Here is a 20,961-nt window from a genome sequence, read left to right as displayed (position 1 = left end):
TGTATTAATCTATTAGATTTAATTGTTAACCGACTAGTTTTATATTTTAATTTGATAAGATTTTTTGTAATTGTTATATGTTATTTATCCATCAAAAGAATTTGGTTAATCGCTTTATTAAATTTTGGATTAAGGTTGAATTTGGTCACTTAACTTTCTCATTTGTGCTCATTTGATCTCTTAGCTAAGTTTAAGTTTTAACTTGAGAACCACTCCTTGAAATTCTTGCCTTTCATGGACTTGAAACTTCCTCCCGTTGAAATTTTTGGAATACAGAGAGAATAGTCTTTCTTTAATGATAATCAAATTTGGTTCAAGGTCAACTACCACATTGAACTTCCAAATAAGACTAATTAATCAAGGTATACTGCCATTTCGTAAGGTGTAGGCCGAGTGAGTAGATTACGGGTTATACCCGATCATAGTAACTATTTCTAGAACAAATAAGAAGTTAGGTGACCTTATATTTTAAAACTTAGTTAAGTAGCCAAATAAACTACTACATGGGGTTGTGTAGGCCAAGTCAGCAAATTACAAGTTATATGTGGTCATAATAGTCATTTCCAATACAAAGCAAGTTACAGATTATATCTGGTCATAATGGTCATTTCCAATACAAATAATAGGTTAGGTGGCATTTTAAAACTTAAGCTTAATTAAGTGATCAAATGAGTATTTATAGATTTTTCTAATTGGACTTAAAAAAGCAAATTATCTTGATCCGACCCCATTATTTTGCTGCTTTAACCTAACTTGGTCATATCATATAAACTATAATTTGTACCCCCGTTATCCGATGGATATTTTGTGTAAATCAAAATTGTCTCACACTTCCTTATTCTGATTGGTTGATAAGACTTTCCACAACGCCATCCGATTTTCAACCTCGCGCAGTGGTAGAGTTTCTCAAACTCATTTTTGTAGATCTTTAACGGTATAAATGTTTATGTTGAAAACACAAGCGACATCTATTTATATGTGTTTAGATAGTAAAAATTTGAGGAAATGTTCAAAGACATGTTCTTTCTCATATTCCAGCGGCTATTTAAGAAAAATAAAAAATTCTTCGTTTTTAATGGTAAAAGACAAAACCAATTTTGAACTGGTTTTTCGGCAATCCGGTTTATGATATGGTGGTTAATTCGGTTATTTATCCGAAATTTCGAACCAGTTTGGATGTCTAAACCGATTCGATTTGGTCAAAAATATGTTTTGACCTAAACCAGTTTTTGGATCAGATCGGATCAAGATCGGAATCCGGTTAGTCCAAAATCTAGAAGTTCTATCTTAAATGAGACTTGAACCTTCAACATGTGACTGAAGTGATAACTATCCATCAACTTCTATACCTTTTGGCAAAAATCCCTTTGGTACTTCAGGCATAAGTAAGGGTTGTATGAGATATTTTTTTTAAGTTAATCACGTTATTGGTATATCCGATTATATGTATGCATACCCTATACCCAAACCTACAGTGGGTACCGAAATAAGATCGGGTGAACCGATTACTAGTTACCTGAAATCCGATTAACCCGAACCGACTGAATTATCAACGTGTCGGTCGGTTTATTCGGGTATCGGTTATTTTCTGCAGGCCTACTTTCAAGTCCGTGAACGTAATTTTCTACTAGGACATGTGTCATCGAGCTGGAAAACGCGTGTCGAACTCAGTTATTATCCAATCACATCATCTCAAATTCAAAGTCTCCCCTCACCGATTCAGAAATAAAGTTCTAACAGTTTTTCTTGGCAAAGTTTAATGATCCCTTGGCTATTTTAGAGAAATCCAAATTTGCTCATGAATCTTGCAAGCTGTATTTGCTGTCCGCATACCAAATTTAAGCTTTCCATATTATTTTCTCTACTACTTCCTCCCTTTTTTCAATCGGTGTTCCTCCATTTTTCTCTATTTATGGAACCGAAAGAAAAAGAAAAGTAAATTCACATACCATTTTTATATATATATATATATATATATATATATATATATATATATATATATATATATATATATATATATATATATATATATATATATATATATATATATATATATATATATGAGAAAGAGATTGCTATCAACTCATAGAAGAAAGAAAAGGGGAGAAGCCTTCTAAAGCTTAAACTATGCTTTGATCGTTTTTTTTAGATTTGTTTCCTCTTTCAATTCAAGATTGAAAAAAGCAGTGTACTTAGCAATGGATGTGAGGCAAATTATGGGAGCTTTTCTTACATTTTCCATGTTTGTAATGCTTGGAAACATGATCAAAAGAGATCATTTTGATGGTGATGTTTTGGTAAGTATATCGAACATCAACTGTTCCATTAACTGTTCATATATTTACTAAACTTATGTTGTGGGGATCATGTGGTCCATCTTATCTATGTTTCATATCAGCAACTCAAAAACCTAACTAACATGTACATGAGTACATCTATATTATTTTAGAATATCTTGATAAATCAAACACCTATTGATTTTACTTCTAAATTTATTATTTTGTCCACCACAGATTTTGAACACTTAATCTACTGATTGATCAACATATTTTCAACCCAATACGTGGATCTCAAATGAAAATTAATTCGTACATAATAAATTTTTTTCATACACAACAATTTATGCATTAAAGTATTGTATTGTACAACTTCATAAAACATAAATTGTTGTGTATGTTGTTGTGTCCGAATAACTTCCCATCTCAAATTCTTTAATTTTTTTTTTCTTATGTGAAAGTTTCAATATCTTCTCCAAATTAAGGATGAAACGTTTAGCCTAATTTGCATTTCTTTATACTCTTCCTATAAAATCTTTTACTTGGCTGGGAATTTAAATTCAAATGCCGTTATAGTCTCTTATAAATAGTCATGAATATTGTATTAAACTGAATTTGACAAAAAAAAAAAAAAAATTAAGTATCTAGAGATCGATAAATGCTTAGAATTTTATTAAATTAGATTTGATAGGATTTAAAGAAAGTTATAAACTTTTTTTAAAGGCAGGATTTTATAAAGTTACTATGTAGAGTAATTCATGAACTTTTTCTCAAGCAATTATAGGTGACCCCTAAAGGTTACACAATTTCTTGCATATTTTTCTTTTTAAAATAGATAAATATGCTATTATATTTCTATATTCTTTTCAAAGGTTGAAGGCATATTTATATATCTTCTTGTTAATTATATAACGAAATAGCTTTCGACACAAATTATACAGTCACATATTAAATATTTATAAATGCATAAATTTGTAAAAGTGATCAGTTTTATTATATAAATTGGATACAAACTAAAATGGTATTACATAAATAAGTAAAAAATCACTTTAGTGTATAATTCCACCGCACCATGCGGTGGAGGTGATGACGTGGCAGTGAGAGGTTAGGGAACAACACCTCGTGGGTCAAAGTTGTTTGATGTACGTAACAGTTAATTTCGACGCCTTTCTTTTTTTCTTTTTTAATTTAGCGTGTGGTATGTATATATATATATATATATATATATATATATATATATATATATATATATATATATTAAAAAATTTATAAAAAAATATATCAAAAATCATAATTTTTAACCCTATAAATAGAATAAAATACTAATATATTATTTATATTTATTTGAATGTTAAAAAGTTAAACCTTTTTTTTTGAAAAAAAAAACTAAGAGAAGTGTGAAAAGTAGAAGGTCATCATTTTTTATCTGCGAGGATAATAATAAAAAAATCTTATAATTGGCTAAGAAAAAATAAAAGGAAATGATATGGGACACCTCTTGGCCTTAAATTTCCTTTTGTAGTTGGGGAAATAAATCTACAATCACATCATTTTTTGTTGGATTTACTCGATTTAACTACAAATTATAAATGTGCAATAATACCTTTTTGTACACTCCTTTTTTTATCTAATAATTTGCATCTATCTATTTATCCTAATAAATAAAACCTAAAAATGTTTCATGTTTTTTTTTCTAGCATTTATGTTTGACACGTGATATTTTTTATGATCTTTACTATTTTTTTATTTTTTTTCTAACAAATCAACTTCAATTTAAATTTTGAAAATAAAAAAAAATTCTATACTAATAACAATTTCGAAAAATATGATCTCTATCTTTTAAAAATCCATATTAAATCTTTTAGATTTTAATCTATCCCAAAAAACTTATAATTTCATGTAAAAAAAAAATATTCAAAAATCTATATTAAAATATTATGTTTATTTTACTCAACAATTTTATTTATGATTACTTACAATCAACAATATTTTTTTTTGTCAATATAGTAATTTTAAACATACCGTGTACAAATTATGAATATTTGATTGGTACTTTTTAGGATTTAATAATTAAGAAAATATATGACATGCAATCTTTATTTTTATTTTTATTTTGTTTAAAGTTTCGAATCTATTATATTGCAATCTTTATTTTGACATGTTATTAGTTGAGTTTTATTTTTACATGGTCTCTGTTAATATAATTTCATATTCCGGTTAATAAGTTTATAAGAAAAAAAATTGTCATTCGAAAACTGTGTTATTTTCTAAATTTTGTCGAAAAAAAATTTATTTTCACACTTTTATAGACAAATCATAATAAAATAATGTTAACAGTATACAAATCAGTAGTAATGTTCATCTTTTTTTTTTCTCAGCTTGATGTCCCCATGGTAGCGAATGTTGAACAAGATTTCGTGAAAATGTCTAAGCATAGTCTTCTTCAACTTCATAATAAAGCATCAAAAACCAATGGTCAACGGTTAACACTTTGTTGGAACAATTCTTTACTAGGTAAGTAGTCGTATTCATTTAATCTTTACAAGAAACAAAATGTACAAAATGTAGAGTTTTTGTAATAATAGCCGTTGTTGAATAACCAATATCATTAAGTCACTAAAATTATTCTTTTGATAACATATGTTTATAATAATTTTAATTTTTGTTCTGATTATGTCGTTTCATTTTATTCTAGAGAAAGTAAAAGAGCCTTCGAAAGGTTTTGTTACATTCTCGTTAACCAATGGCCCCGAGTACCATGTTTCACAGGTTCAACCTCCCTTTCAATATTTTCTAGTTTTCTTTAGAACAGTTACTTTATATTCAACTAGCAAAAAGCTAGTTGAACACTTGAATGTGTTGTTCTTTAGTAAGTTTTCGATTTTATATTATTTGTTATAACTTATGTTAAATGGTTCACTCAGATCGCTAATGCAGTGCTAGTCGCTAAACATCTTGGAGCAACTCTCGTGCTTCCGGAAATCATTGGAAACCAAGGAGAAAAAAGGTTAGTTGCAACTGATAATGCAAAAACGTTTAAACTATGTCCACCTAAGTGTGTTTATTTTGAGGAAACAACGTTACATCAACATGAACGACTTGTTCTCGACACTTTTCCGAATAGTTGGTTTAATGTTTAAATTCATAGTAAGCATCGATTACATAAATTTAAAGATATTAAAATTAGTTTTGCTCTATTATATGTTTGTTTATCGAGTGAAAACTTATGGTTGATAGTTAGACTTACACCTCTAGTTTGATATCTTTCAGGAGTTTCGAAGAAATTTACGATGTTGAGAAATTTATGAAAAGCATGAACGGCTTAATTCAAGTGGAAAGGCGTAAGAATCCCGAATCATCAACACAAACATCCGTTACCGTAAAAGTTCCTTACAATGCTAATCGAAACTACATCAAGACAAATATCAAACCTCTATTCCAAACAACACCAAACGTGCGGGTTATAACCTATTTTCCATCATCAAATGTTAGAGAAGGTAAAGTTGATAAGGATATGAATCCGTATTCATGTTGGGCGATGTTTGAGGCTCTCCATTTGAAGCCCGAACTACAACACGTTGTTGACTCCATTGTGAGTCGGCTTCGTGGTGGTGAACCGAAAGGAGAATTCATGGCAATTGACTTCAAGAGTGAGAAGATGGGAACAAGTGTGTGTCGAGGTGAAGGGAATGAAGGAACGAAGAGTTGCTACAACATGGTGGAAATCACAAAATTTCTTCGGAAGATCGGGTATGAGAAAAATACGACCATATATGTGACTCAACCAAGGTCTGGGCGTGAGCTTGATGTGTTAAAAAATTCATATACCAACATATACACAAAGGTACAAACTTGCAACTAACTTTGTTAAACACAACATGACATGACAAACATAGATAACCACTTGGGTTGTGGTGACTTGGTAAGGCATGTGGAAGATATGGTGGATAACCTATTGACCCATGTTCAAATCCTGACACTACTCAGCCCTTGTGGCCATGGAGGTTCGCCTGCAGTGACTCCAGGGCATGAGGCAAAGTCTCATGTTTGCAGCGGGGGATTAGTCGGTGCGCGTAAGCTGGCCCGGAAACCCTCGTTATGGAAGTTCCCTTTCCAAAAAAAAAAACTAAGACCAAGATTTTGACCGGTGTCCGTTGGACTTTAACTGTTGTCAATGTGACAAAAATTGTTTATTTGTGTCCTACCCAAAAAGGTGAAACAAGTGAGGACAGGGATCTGCTCTTGATTTCTCATTTGTGCAAAAAGACAAAAATTTCTCACTCTGGTCATCGAAAATAGCCTTACAAAGCTTGCCCAAACTCATTTGTTCCATTCTTGTCATCCAATCTTGTCTTGTTTATCATTTTTTGGATTTTAAACCAGGAGGAGGTAATGGAAGAAGCCGAGAAGCAGAAGTTTTCATCGAGATTGGAACGTGAAATCATAGACTTCCATTTATGTTCAGTTAGTGATGTGTTTGTGCCCGCAGTATCCGGTCTGTTTTATGCAAATGTTGTTGGAAACAGGATTGCTACAAGCAACCCTGAGGTTCTCGTGCCAAGTCAAATAGAGTCAACCATGGCACGGTATCACATGTCCTCTTACATATCGAAGAGGTCTCACCCAGCATACGCTTGTTTCTGTCAATAAACAAAAATAAAGTTGTAATGAAATGTGAAATAAACGACTTTATGTTAGTCGTATGTGTGTTGAATATCAAAAGTTTAGTGGTCGAAGTATCGTGTTTATGCTAGGTGTTGTTTTGCGGTTCTAATCGAACGGCTAAAAGATAAATAAAGTGAAGTACAACTATGTTTACGACTAAATTGCCTCACAAGGCACAAGAAAACAACATATGTAATATCAACTATCAACACTAAATGGTGTTCATAATTCTAGTAAAAGGGAAGGCTGATTTTGATACTAAAAAAGAACTCAACCAAAAAAAAATCCATTATTAACCGAATAACCGGACCCATAGGCGATAGCCACAATAACCGGATGGATTTCAAAATCCTTGGACCGGTTTTCGGTTTTCCTCAACTATAAGGTTTTAGCTGGTTATACGGGCCAGGCCCAGCTATTGTTTAGTTTCCCATAAAAAATGGCATTTTTAGATGTTAGTTTCTTAAAAAAAAAAAAAATTGCCAAATAGTTTTAACAATGGTAATCCTTTTTAAAAATAAATAATAAATAAAAATTAGTATATTTTTATCTAACTTAAACTTTCATATAATTTATCATTAACATTAATGTTAATACTTTAATATTTAAATAATTAAAATATAATGACCATAATGTACTTTAATCTATTTATATCATTTTGAAAGTTCTAATACTTACTTTATAGTGATATAATATTCTATAAGAACACGTGTATTTTATGTTATATAATTAACTAAATAAATCAACTGATAAAAATAATAAATAAAATAACAAAATAATATATAGTATAACTATTTTATAAAATAAAATATTATAAAAAATAAGGGCCAAAATAAACAACCCCCTACAAAACTAACAAGTTCTTGGAGTTTACTAACGACCACACAAAAAGGTTATCTTCAATAGTAAAAACTACTTCAAATAGTAAAAAATAATTACCATTATACTCCCATGCCAAACTTATATCTCACACATGCTCTTGAAAAGGCCACTAAGGGGTGCTTGAAAAAAGTATTGAGTTTTTTTTTATATAGTTTGAAAATTCTCCAACATTACCTCCATCTTTATAGTTGGATAGATAGCATGAATAGTGACAATACAATCTAGAACAAAATATAAGAAAGGTTTATGTGCAAATCAAATTTACAAACACTCCATTCTCACCACCCTCTATTACTCTTGCACTAATCTCAAGCTAAAAAGCCTATATATATAGTGATTTCAGTTTTTTTTTTTTTAAGAGTTAGTGTATACCGACTGTATAAATGTACAAATTTCTACCCAAACACACACAAACAACCCCCCATACCAAAAGGTCAACGTGTGTTCAAGCATCTTCCTCATTTCCTCTTAATGAACCTGAAATATTTTTCAAACAACAAACATAAATATTTTTCAAACATCATTTATCCAGATATATAAAAATAAAAATAAAAATACCTCTATTACTGGGTTGAGATGATCTGCATGTTGTGAAAATTCTAGAAAAGTATTCACTGAAAGGCCTCTCGGAAACAGGTATCAATTTCCCAACAACCGCAAGAGGCCAACTGGTTACATACATACAAAATAATTTTATATATTTTACTTTTAAGACAAGGAAAATTGCTTTCTATTTGAATGATATAGTATTACTTTGATTGCTAGATTTTGCTATATAACGAACAAATCAACAAAAGCTAATAGTAAAAAAACCAACCTGATAACACCGATAACAATTGATATCAGCCAAAATTGCCAACTAAGCCTAACAGTTGTCGTGAATTTTCCTAAAAACATGATTATAATAACCTGAAACCGAAAGATTCCACGAGTCATATTTGAAAGATGCTAAGTTGAAAAAGACGTGAATGCCCTTTGGAAGAGAGAGAGAGAGAATAAAGGGGAAAAATAAAAGAATCTCACCTGGAGCACAACAGTAAAGCCGATAATTCCCATAAAGAGACGATTTTTAGTAACTCCTTTGAAAACATTCATCTCATCAGGCTTTCGTGCATTAAACTCGTTGAATATCTGCATTTAAATAAGTATTAAAAAAAATAAAAGGTGAATTTGATGAATGCAACGACTTACCTGAGAAAAGACAAAGGCATTGAATATAAGCGTGTTCTTCTTTTTCTTAGCATCTTCCTCACTCTCATGATCTAAATGCAGGATCCTTTTGCCATCAAAGTTGAGTACAAGAAGAACTGTCACTTGGTATAAAGCCTGTAGTTTTTTTTTTTTTTGACAAATAATTAATTCAAGAAACACAACGTTAATTAATTTCATCAAGTGATATAAATACCTGTATCAACAAATTCCTCCACATAATGTTTGTTATAAGAGGCTCCCTGATACAGAAACAAACGATTTTCACAAATCCATAATAAATTGGACTTTTTTCCTCGAACATTTAAAAAAAAAAAAAAAAAAAAAAAAAAAAAAAAAAAAAAAACACCTGCGACCAACGGGCTTTCTGTCCATGAGGTGATCGGTGGGTGGTTCAGTGGCCAATGCAAGGGCGCCGAGAGTGTCCATGATGAGATTCACCCAAAGCAGCTGCACTGCATTTAGCGGGACATCGCCGGAGGAAACTGCCGCCACCACGTTAATTACAAGGGCGGCGACATTTACAGTAAGCTGGAATTGAATGAATTTCTGGATATTCGCATAAACGGATCTTCCCCATCGAACAACCTTTACATATATCCATTCAATTACATAATTACTTTAACGATTTTAAAATTGAAGAAGAAGAATAGAATTACGAAGATATTTACTATATGTACCTTGACGACAGAAGCAAAATTGTCATCCAATATGATAATATCACTGCTCTCTTTTGCAACTTCGGTTCCTTGGATACCCATAGCGAGCCCGATATCAGCCTAATAGATGAATGAATGCCAAATTCGATTTAGATTTAGTCAAAATTGAAAGTCAAAATGTTTGTTGTAATCTGATTCTGATTTCTGACCTCGTGTAATGCAGGAGCATCATTAGTTCCATCTCCAGTAACAGCAACAACATGCCCTCGTTTCCTCAGTGCTTGAACAAGTAATAGTTTGTCATTAGGTGAAGACCTTCCCATCACCTGTTTCACAACACAAATCACAAATCCTTCAAACACAAAACTAATAAATTTACAATTAACAAATAAATCAAAGTAACATACGGATATGTTCTCAGCAGTTTCTAGTCGTTGATCTTCTGACATTGCACGAAATGTTTTCCCTTCAATTAGGTTAGGCTCTTTTGCATCTGCATTTGATTCTAAAATTCCACATTCAAGAGCTATTGCTCTTGCTGTTTGTAGATTGTCACCTGTCACCATTCTTACCTGAATAATACCAAAATTAAAAATTAAAAACCATTTCTTCTACATTTAGTTTAAAAAAAATACACACCTTAACACCAGCTTTTACGCAGAGTTGAACTGCATCTTTCACATTAGGTCGACAAGGATCCTACATTTCAATTTGCAAATCATACATAAAAAGGGGGATCGAGATTTTTCAAATGTAATGGTGTAATAGATGAATAAAAGTTAAAAGTATTTTCACCTTTAAACCAACAATCGCTAGCAAAACAAGATCATCCTCAGGCATTTCCCACATTTCAAGTTCCTCTTCATCAGTTGGGAAATTTTCCCCATTGTATTGTCTGTAAGCAATAGCAACACATCGCAAACTTCCAGCAGCCATTGTTTCTATTGATTTTTTAAAATATTCCACCTGCATCCCAAAATAAGGACCAAAACTGATTAAAAAATTCAAGTTTGGACTAAACATGGTTAAACATTAGAAACCACAGGGACCATTTTTGTCAAACGAACCTTATCTCCATCCAAAGGCACCAACCTCTCATCAGCATCCATGTAGCTTGTACATGCAGCCAACACTATTTCTGCAGCTCCTTTCCAGTGTATATGTACTTCAGAATCAGGCTACACCAAAAATTAAAAACAATTAAATAATAATAATTATTATTATTATTATTATAATAAAATACAAAATAAAAATATTTATTTACCAGTTTAACTGCAACCCCGCCTCGTTTTTTCTCTGAGTTGAACGGGAATGCATGAACTACTGAAGATGCTGACCTGGCATCATCAAAATTCATTCCAAGCTGCATATAATGATATATCATGAGAATGTGTAAAATTAAAAAATAAAATGGAATAAAAAAATTATAATTTATACTCTACTAACATTAACGCCCCATTGAAGTATAGCTTTCTCTGTTGGAGATCCAGATACCTCCACGTTTCCACCACCCTATATCAAAAGTTATAAAAATTTATTTTTTAAGATAAATAAAATTCTAAATGAATTTAGAATTTTAATTTACCTCAGGTAGAAATACACTGCCAGTTGTGTTTTGAGCTATGCCTTCAATGAGAAGAGACACAAGTCTAGGTGGCATTGCTGACGTGTCATTTGGTGGATCAATTTTCTTACCACATATATAAACCTCAACCACAGTCATCTGAACACAACAAAATAACAAACATTTTATAAATTAGAAATAATCCAAAAAAAAAAAAAAAAAAAAAAAAAAAGTTGTAAAGAGACATGACATACCAAATTTAATGTCAATGTTCCAGTTTTATCACTGCAAATTGTAGTAGCAGATCCCATTGTCTCACAAGCAGATAGTCTTCTAACCTGTAACAACAAATAATTATATTATATAAATGAATTTTTATTTTCAATAAAAGTGTAATCAAAATTAGTAAATTACCAATGCTTTGTCAGCCATCATTTTACGCATGGAGTATGCAAGTCTGTAAAATTAAGTAAACAATATATTATTAAAGGATGAAATTTTTTTTTTAAAAAAAACTCAATTAATTTTATATAAAAATATATAAACTTACGTTAATGTCACAGCTAAGGGTAGCCCTTCTGGCACAGCAACAACAACAATAGTCACCTATAATTAAACAAACTTCTATTACTAAATTAATAAATAAATATATTGATTTTGAATTTTTTTTTTTTTTAAAATAGTTTACATACTGCGACAGTGAAAATTTTAATAGCGCCATCTACAGCATCACTAAGACTAGTTTTTCCAGCAATAAACTGCACGCTTTCATCTGGATTTTTACTATGTCCAGTAAAATACCTACCAAATAAATAAATAAATATCATCTGAAAAACCATTTTATATTAAAAAAAAAAAAGGTTAAAAAAGTGGGTGATTTTTGTTTTAATTTAATTACCTTGCGAGAAGAACAATAAGAACAACTACAGCAACCACAAGTCCAACAATGCCAATAAATGTTGCAACTCCATTCAAACGCACCTAATCATATAAGTCATAGAAGATTAATTAAACTAAAAATTAAATTGTTAAATTTATGCAATAAACTAGTTTTTTTTAAGATGAATTTAATTTTAACTCTAATTTCTGAGATATAAAAAACTAACCTGTAATGGTGTTTCCTCACCATTATCTTCTGAGATACTGGCCATAAGTAATCCCCATTCAGTATTTATTCCAACACTTGTCACCTGAAAACAAATATACAAATTATTTTAATTTTTAATAACAATTATTTTGTTAAAAAGAAATTAAATTAGAAAAATATTATCTTTTTTTTTTTTTTTAAATCTTACCAGCATAGTACCATAACCATCTGCAACCTTGCATCCAGACATTAAAAATGGTGCTTTTTGATCCTTATGAACCTTAACCACAAAACGAAATAATAAACTTTATTTTACAGAAGAAAAAACTTTATAAAATAAATAAATAAATAAATAAAAACTTACAATTTTACTCTCTCCAGTCATACTGGATTCATCAATGGCTAGAGAATGACCAGATACTAAAATTCCATCAGCAGGAACCTGGTTTTAATATATTTTATAACTCAATTGTTAAATGTTAACTTTAACATTTTTTTTAAAAAAGAAAATAAAAAAAGATTATATTTTTCTAACCTGATCACCGATTTTTAAAGGGATTATATCACCAACAACAATATCAAATATTGAAATCTCAACCCTTCTTCCACCTCTAACAACTTCCAAGTGTATATTCTGTTTCTCCTCATTTAGATTTTGAAATTGAAGTGATTGTTTATAATCACTTATGGCTACAACATTTATAAATCAATAATCATATATAATGATTGATGACATGGCATTATTCATTATTCATTATTCATTAATATTACGAAATAATACCTGTAACTACTATAACAATGATAACAGCCAAAGCTATACTCCCTCCATCATACCATCCTTCTTTGATTCCCTGTAATTATTATTATAACAAGTTTTTTTTTAAAAAAAAAATGTTTTTTTATTATTATTATGTAACAAAATATTATCCAATATTTACCTCTGTTTTAATACCCAAAGCTAAAGAAGCAGCTGCAGCCACCATTAAAATGATCAAGGTGGTGTCTCGACAAGCATCAAGAACAAACCTCTATAAAAATGATTAAAATCTTTAAATTATAGAATATGCTAAAAAAATTTAAAAAGAAAAATGGAAATTTATATTTATATAAAATTAATACATACCCAAAAGCTTCTACCCTTTTTCCTAGGGTATGTGTTTGACCCAAAAACAGTTTTCCTCTCCAAAATGTCTGACTCATCATCAAGAATTCCCTTATCAGGATTTGTCTTTAACTTTTCTGACAACCCTTTGACCTAATTAATAAAGTAGACAAATGGTCAAACATTATTTACATGATTGAAAAAAGTCAAACTTTGTGTTATAATAAACTTACTCCTCCATAATTTTGTAAAGCTGAGAAATCATGATCTCTTGTCATTGCAGCAAGTTGATCTGGACTAATACTATAATCTCCAGTTGGAATTGGATTTGGAAGTGATCTTTGGATTCCTATTATAAAAAAAGATTTCAAATTTTTATAAAAAAAAAAAAATAACTTTTCATGTTTAAACTTTAAAAACATAATATAAGGTTTAAACAGAAAAAGAAGTACCATTAGATTGTGCTCCAGCAGCTTGAAAGAGGTAGGCTGCCTGAAAGAAGGGCAAAAATGGAAAAATGAAAATGAATATAATAAAGTTGAGTTATTTTTTATAAAAAAAAAAAAAGGAATTGAGTGGTTAAAGTGTTTACTCTTATAACTTGTGCATGGGTTCTGATTTTGGCTATAATTTGTTTCTTCTCTTCTTCTTTTTTCAAATCTAAGGTGTATCGAAATCGACGTGAAGCATTGAGTACAAGTGCTGCTTGCTATATAAAAATAAATATTTTGTTAATATTTAGAATTATAGAATTAAGTATAATTAAGTAACTTAACAGAATAGGTTACTCTTTTAACTACTATTATGTTATCAGATACTATATTCTGATTCCAAACTTGTATTATCTTGCACTATAGAATATTCTTCTTTCATACAAGAAAAATGTAACATTTGACATTTGTACATAGTTTAATTGAAATCTTTGACTAATGATCAAATACCTAAATACAAAGTTAAGAAAACCCAATATTAAATCTTTCAAATAAAATGTTGCATTTTGTAGGAAAACTCAAAATAGAAACTAGAAAGTATTGCTATTTTCGATACCCAAGTGTCGCATTTTCATTGTTGGAAATATTGGGAAACAAAAAAACAAGAGTAACAAAATTCTTTTAAAGTAACTTATTAAATATGATCACAAATGGACACAAGATACCAATTGTTGGAAATGATCATATAATTATTGTAGCACTACTTTTTTTAATCTAATGGAAACTCGATAACTATTCACAAAAACGAAATGTATTTGCCCAAATTCCGTTAAACAAGAACATATTCTTAGGGTAGAAAGTTAGAAGAACCCTAGGAAATAATCAAAGGCCAATATTGAATCAAATTTACAATATATTCTCATCGAAAGTGTCTACATCTATGTTACAGGGATACCCAACCATGAAATTGAAGATAACGAAGAAGAAAGCTTGTTAAAGAATCCAATTAATCATAATCAATTTCAATTAGAGAAACCATTCATGATACGAAACAAAGAAACATCAAAAAAGCAATTGAAAAATGAAGCATTATTATTTACCCTCCATCTTTTAAGGCGATCGACTGAAGCACTCTTGGTACTAACAATGTCAAAAGGGCCGGAAGTCGACTCGTAATCCTCAAAACCACCGCTGCCGGCACCGGCGGACTCCACATCATTCTTGTGTCTCCGGTAAGGCGAACCACCATTACTCATCTCTGTAAATTAAAATTAGTTACAACTGTACGCAGGAGAGATGACACCGTCTCAAATTCTCGATCAGAAACAAAAACAACAACAACAACAACACTGTGAAAATTACAACAGAATAACATCTGACTCTTGAAAATTATCAAACTAGCCGTGGGTACATCAGCTTTCATTTAAGAACAAACACATACAAAAGATGGATTTTACTGATTCGCGATAGTAACTAGGGTTTCGCATTATATTGGGTATTTTTGAATTAAATAATAATCCCACCGACCAAAACATTTTCCAAGAAGTTCCCCATATCGAAAACCGGATAGTTGTTGTGTAGTGATGATTATATCAAGTAAAAAATTACAGTTATTGAGATGGGAGATTGAGCAAATGCACCTGTAGAGAAGGAGAGAGAGAAATTGGGAGGAAGAAAAGGTAGAACTTCTGATTTGAGTTTGTTTGTTTGTTGGGTGAAGGTGATAGGAAACCACAGTATGGGGGCAACTTCCTGGAACTTTCTTTCTTCTTTGTAAATTGCAAGTCAAACGGCATGGGAGACAAGATAACTGGTGCTATGTGAGCTATTTTTAGTAACTATATCACGCTTATTTTTCTTTTAAATGTAATAATGTAATATTAACTATGTTTATATTCATAAGATTTGTCATTTATTATAGGAGAAAGACATTTTGTAATAATTATAATTTTGTTTAAATTCTATAAAAAAAATTAAATGATATCATAATAAAATATATTTACTATTAACCGATCTATGTTAATAAAGAATGTGACTTATTTTTAACTATTCATACATATTTTTTTAACCATTAAATTATGTAACAAACATTAGTTTTAAGAATATTATTATAACTGAATTTGAATAGTCTATTCTCATGTTAAAATTTTGGCACGATTCAACCTCTGTGACTATTGAGGTTCGTCTGCAGTGACTCTAGGGCGTGAGACATAGCCTCATGTTCGCAGCGGAGATTAGTCGTTGCACGAAAGCTGACTCAAAAATCATCGTTAAGAAAATTCTCTTTCCAAAAAAAATTTCCACATAATTAATATTTCTAACGTATGTCCTTAGCATGCATGTTAAAAAAATCTTTTTAGTTATATCATTCATTTATTTGTGTTACTACAATTTGATTTTATCCATTTTAATTTATAGCATTGTTATTTTTATTTTATATTTTATTAAAAAAAAACACTCGTCTAATCAAACTTTTAAATCTATATATTTTTTCAACCATAAATTTAACATTCAACCACTCAAGAAACACATTTAAACACACCCAATGTCAATATAGGACTGGACCATTTAGTTAATAACATTTTTATTAGGACAAAATACATAAGAAGTCTAATTTTTACTATATTTTTGCTGTAACCATTATATTTATGTTTTATCAAGTAAATCTATCTAATTTTGATATTTTTATGTCGATCATTTTAACTTACTATAACAAGCTAAAATTATTACAATATAATTTTTTGTTAAATTGATTGGTTTTAATGAAAAATTTGACATATAATATCATGTATTTTTTTTATATAAGATTATTAATGATAACAAAATGTTTTTAGGGTATAAAACATATGTTTATCAAATCATAAGGCCTTAAATGTAATGTTTTGTAAATACACTCTACAAAAATCCTTAAAACTTACTAAAGATCAAAATGCAATTTAAAAGCCACCCTAATTGCTATGTTGATGTTTTCAACCTCCTAAATTAATTTATAAACAAAATTAGATATTATCAATGATGTTTTAAGTTTTTTTAAACATATAATCTATTAACTAATTATACTTTTAGAAACTCATGTAAAAATATTACATCCAACTCGTACTAGGGGCGTAGCTAATATAGGGTAAGAGTGGGTCACACAAAATTAAAACTATATATATATATATATATATATATATATATATATATATATATATATATATATATATATATCTTTTTGTTAAATAAAAGAAATTATGGTTGTTATATGGTCTATTTCATCCAAAACTTGAAATTAATAGAAGATAATACATTGTTGCCTATGTCAATTAGACTCCATTTTAAATTATTTTAATAATGTAAGACAACATCGTTTGCAACTTAAATAAACAATTTAGTTAAAAATACATATATAGTTATATTTTGTTATCTTTTGAAGAATTTTATCACTCGTTCATATTTTGTATATTATTTGGTCTATCATAAAACAAAGTCATTGCTACACTGACTCGTACTAAAATTTATTGGAATAGGTAATTTTATGAGTACTAAAAATATAGGTGTTATATCTATGATTTTTCTCATAGTCAGTAATAACCAATAATTTCAACTTTCAAGTACTTATTTTGTATTCATAGTATTTTTCAATATCAATGTATTTTAAAATGTTAATTACTCATGGACTACAAATTTGACATCAAGAGACAATATATAACTATTATGATATTAAGAGGACGTTTGCGTGTATAATTTCGTTTTAACAAAAACTTGTTTGGATATTAAAAATGATAACAATTATGATCGACCATATTCTTTTAGAACAAAAGATTCATTATGATTCTATTTTTCGGTTTTATCGACATTAGAACGAGCATCGACATGAGATTTTTATGTGGCATTCAATGTCATTAAACACTTCCCATGTTTTCATGTGATGATCAATCCTCACATTCTATGTTGTGGTTAATTAATCAACTACGCGTATAAAAAAAGTGCATTTATATTTAAGATAAAATTGTAAAAATGCCTCAGGTTTGTAAAAAATATCATTTTTTCCAAAAAGTTTTGTATTAACATCATTCGTTCAAAACTTTGATTTTGATTATAAATTTGGTCCAATTTATTTTGAATTTTTTTTAAATGACGACTTTGCTCTTGGTATTATTCTTTTCATTTTTTTATTTACTTTAGTATTTTTCTAACTAAAAGAAAAACAAAAAAAAAAAAATTACCCCCACCTCCTACTGACCCACCCCTTACTCCTAAATACATAAGACCACCACCGCCTACTGGACTACCGCCGTCTGTCGGACTTAGGGGTGTTTGTTTGGATGGATTGGTTCGATCCGATCCAATTAAGTAAATCCAAATTGATTTCGGTTTTCAAAATGTGGATCCAAATAATCCAAACTAAATTCAAATCCGATCCGATCCGATCCACTTACAATTCGGTTGGATCGGTTTTTATAATTCGGTTTTCAAAAACTAAAACATTTTAAAATGACATATAATTATAATATTATCCAATTTTTATAGAAGAAACAAAAAAATATTTAGTTGTGATTAAAAATTTATAAACTACTAAGAATGTATATTATAGTTTAATATTTAATAGGTAAAGAACTTTTAAGAGAAAATGCATATTAATGTTTTTATTAGATGAAAGTTTTTAAAGTTATTTGAAAAATAAATTATAAACATAATAAATAGTTATAGTTATATTAAAAATAAATAAATAATAAATTGTTATTCGGTTTTTTGGATTATTCGGTTCATATTTTATAAACCAAAACCAATCCGAAATCCAAAATAGCAATTCGGTTTTGTTGAAAACCAATCCAAAAATCCGAATATCCGAACCAAATAGTCCAATCCAATTTGTCCAATTGGACAATTCGGCTTTATCCAAATAATGAACAGTCCTAGTCGGACTACCTCAGCCTATCAGACCACCCTATTCATCGGAGATGTCCCTTTTCACTGGATCATCCTGACCATCACCGACAACGTAGATTTGAACATCTGGCACAGGATCTACAATGTCCAACCATATATGCAACGTCACCGGAGAGAAAAGTTTGTCATGGTTTGGCTTTCCAATGTCGTCGTTGCCTCCTTGGCTGTTAAAAAAGTCTAGCATCGGCACTATCGTTAGAAAATGCTAGCTCTAGTAATGGAGAAAACCCTTCATCTCTACGTTTTCTTCGCCTTTATAAACATCAGAGAAGTAGAGAGACGAAGTCGGCGTCCAGATATGTAAGTCATTGTTGAAGTCTCTATGTCGCCACCACCTTTTGTAAATGTGTTTATTGAACTCCAATGACTTCATCTTCATTGCCAGACTTCCCCTTTATCTGTCTCATTTCTCGACAACCTTAATGTAATCCCTCCTAACCTTAATTTCACCACCACCATCTAGAAACCCTAACCCTAACGTCGTCGATCTTGTACCCCAACGTCATCGAAGCTTGGTTGGATGTACAAATTTGGGAAACCTCGGATCTGAAAACCATCTTTTTTCGATGAAGACAAAACAAACCCTCGATGTGGGAGAATGATAGAGATAGTGGATAGAAAGAAAGATGGGGTAGAGGAAGAATGATGATTGTAGAGATGGTTTTCGACTAGTAGCGGTGGTTTCGGTATGGAGCAGTGGTTTCTGGCAGGTAGCACCGTAGCAGTGGTTTCTTGGTTTTTGGTGACAAAACGGAGTGAGTAAAAGAGATGTGTACTATTATGTTAAAGATATGGTGGGCTGGTGTGGTAGTATGGGTAAGTTTTAATTTATTTTTATTTTTTGTTTTTTTAAATCAAAAAATAAGAAAAAGTGAAAATTATACTAATAGGAGCAAAATCGTCTTTATAAAAAGTTTCAAAAATTTTGGACCAAACTAGCAACAAAATCAAAGATTTGAACTGGTGGTGTTATTCCAAAATGTTTTGGACCAAAGTGATAATTTTTCACAAACCATAAGGACTAAATTTGCAGTTTTGTCTAGAGGCAATTCCAATCTAGATCCAGAATATGAGACTTGGATTTGAAGAATAAGGGCTTAATGAAATAAGAAGGGTTGACAGACTGATAAACTCAACGGGTCCATAAGGGAACTCGGCGAGTTGGCTTGGAATGTTCCCGATTCTGTTGAAGGAACTCGACGAGTCCATAAGGGAACTCGACGAGTTGTACTGGGAAAGTCTTGTTTCTATTGAGAAGAAGGAACTCAGCGAGTTGGAGGAAAACTCGACGAGTTGGATTGCAATTTCACGATAATGTGATTCATGTGAACTCGACGAGTTGAAGGGTAAACTCGACGAGTTAAGTCAACTCGAAGCATTGACTTTGACTTTGACTTGACCAGAGTTGATCCTTAAGGGTTATGAGTATGGAATGGTATCTAAAGGGTTGTTTTGGTTCAGGGAGTGAGTATAGCTAATTTCAGGAAGAGACGTTTCAGCTATCATCCAGCATTTGAGGTGAGTTTCCTCCTGGTTTGAACAGGTTGAAGGCACCAATGTCGGCCCGTGTATGTTATGTGTGCTGATTAGTAGCTAAGTGTGGGCTGGGACTGTATGTTAGCATTATCTGAGTATGGATATGGAATTGATTGATAGATTTTGTTATACTTTTTGTCTGTGTGACACTTGTATGTGTTCTTAGTTATTGAATGTGGGCGAGGCCTGTATCTCCTAGTTAGCCGAGTGTGGGCGGGGCCCGTATGTCAGAGGGTGGGGCCCGTATCTCCTTGAGTGTAGGTGGGGCCCGTATCTCACAGTTGCATGTTATGTGTATGGTATGTGGTAGTTTGGGAGAAATTCACTAAGCTTCGTGCTTACACTTTTCAATTTTGGTTTCAGGTACTTCCGGTAGCAAAGGGAAGAGCTCAGGATGATTGTATTGCACACACCACAATGTTTAGCCTGGGATGTTCACTCTGATGTTTTGATATGATACTCTGATTTGATACTATGACTTATATTTTTGGATGTAATGATTTTAATACTATGGTTTATTTAATAATTAAAAATGAAATTTTTTGTCATAATTTTGGGATGTTTCAATACTCGATTTCATGATTTGTATTTTTTAAAATTTTTTAAGATGTCCTCACC

At 30.7% G+C, this 20,961-nt stretch overlaps 2 protein-coding genes across 2 annotated transcripts; one reads left to right on the top strand and one right to left on the bottom strand.

The window, feature by feature from the left end:
- Nucleotides 1-2,062: 2,062 nt before the first annotated feature.
- Nucleotides 2,063-6,973, top strand: LOC111913856 (protein MANNAN SYNTHESIS-RELATED 1). Its single transcript, XM_023909568.3, has 6 exons — nt 2,063-2,297; nt 4,655-4,790; nt 4,972-5,045; nt 5,201-5,283; nt 5,547-6,120; nt 6,660-6,973. Exons 1-6 carry the CDS (start codon nt 2,199-2,201, stop codon nt 6,924-6,926), a joined length of 1,233 nt encoding a protein of 410 aa, XP_023765336.1. The 5' UTR covers nt 2,063-2,198; the 3' UTR covers nt 6,927-6,973.
- Nucleotides 6,974-8,045: 1,072 nt separating this feature from the next.
- On the bottom strand, nt 8,046-15,685 carry LOC111913855 (calcium-transporting ATPase 10, plasma membrane-type). Its single transcript, XM_023909566.3, has 33 exons — nt 15,516-15,685; nt 14,976-15,133; nt 14,037-14,153; nt 13,897-13,936; nt 13,678-13,793; nt 13,466-13,597; nt 13,281-13,370; nt 13,124-13,193; nt 12,878-13,032; nt 12,707-12,784; nt 12,551-12,622; nt 12,362-12,445; nt 12,154-12,236; nt 11,948-12,056; nt 11,806-11,861; nt 11,670-11,712; nt 11,510-11,593; nt 11,277-11,414; nt 11,138-11,203; nt 10,956-11,054; nt 10,759-10,869; nt 10,487-10,657; nt 10,331-10,390; nt 10,099-10,263; nt 9,901-10,017; nt 9,713-9,811; nt 9,382-9,620; nt 9,229-9,274; nt 9,015-9,149; nt 8,847-8,954; nt 8,641-8,732; nt 8,382-8,491; nt 8,046-8,300 (listed from the first exon to the last, which is right to left on the bottom strand). Exons 2-33 carry the CDS (start codon nt 15,129-15,131, stop codon nt 8,269-8,271), a joined length of 3,273 nt encoding a protein of 1,090 aa, XP_023765334.2. The 5' UTR covers nt 15,132-15,133; nt 15,516-15,685; the 3' UTR covers nt 8,046-8,268.
- Between the last annotated feature and the right edge of the window lie 5,276 nt (nt 15,686-20,961).

The sequence above is a fragment of the Lactuca sativa genome, chromosome 5 (genome assembly GCF_002870075.4).
Source record: "Lactuca sativa cultivar Salinas chromosome 5, Lsat_Salinas_v11, whole genome shotgun sequence".
In the NCBI taxonomy this organism is placed as follows: domain Eukaryota; kingdom Viridiplantae; phylum Streptophyta; class Magnoliopsida; order Asterales; family Asteraceae; genus Lactuca; species Lactuca sativa.
The sequence above is the reverse complement of the archived record's forward strand: the minus strand, read 5'-3'. Positions and strand labels throughout refer to the sequence as shown.

Bases quoted from the DNA above. Each gene is read 5' to 3' on its own strand.
- LOC111913856 (XM_023909568.3), top strand. From the start codon at position 2,199: ATGGATGTGAGGCAAATTATGGGAGCTTTTCTTACATTTTCCATGTTT. The intron at 4,791-4,971 runs GTAAGTAGTCGT...ATTTTATTCTAG, and splicing joins TTGGAACAATTCTTTACTAG to AGAAAGTAAAAGAGCCTTCG. The intron at 5,046-5,200 runs GTTCAACCTCCC...TGGTTCACTCAG, and splicing joins CCGAGTACCATGTTTCACAG to ATCGCTAATGCAGTGCTAGT.
- LOC111913855 (XM_023909566.3), bottom strand. From the start codon at position 15,131: ATGAGTAATGGTGGTTCGCCTTACCGGAGACACAAGAATGATGTGGAG. The intron at 11,204-11,276 runs GTAAATTAAAAT...CTTTTGATATAG, and splicing joins GCAGTGTATTTCTACCTGAG to GGTGGTGGAAACGTGGAGGT. The intron at 10,658-10,758 runs GTTCGTTTGACA...TTTGGGATGCAG, and splicing joins TGCCTTTGGATGGAGATAAG to GTGGAATATTTTAAAAAATC.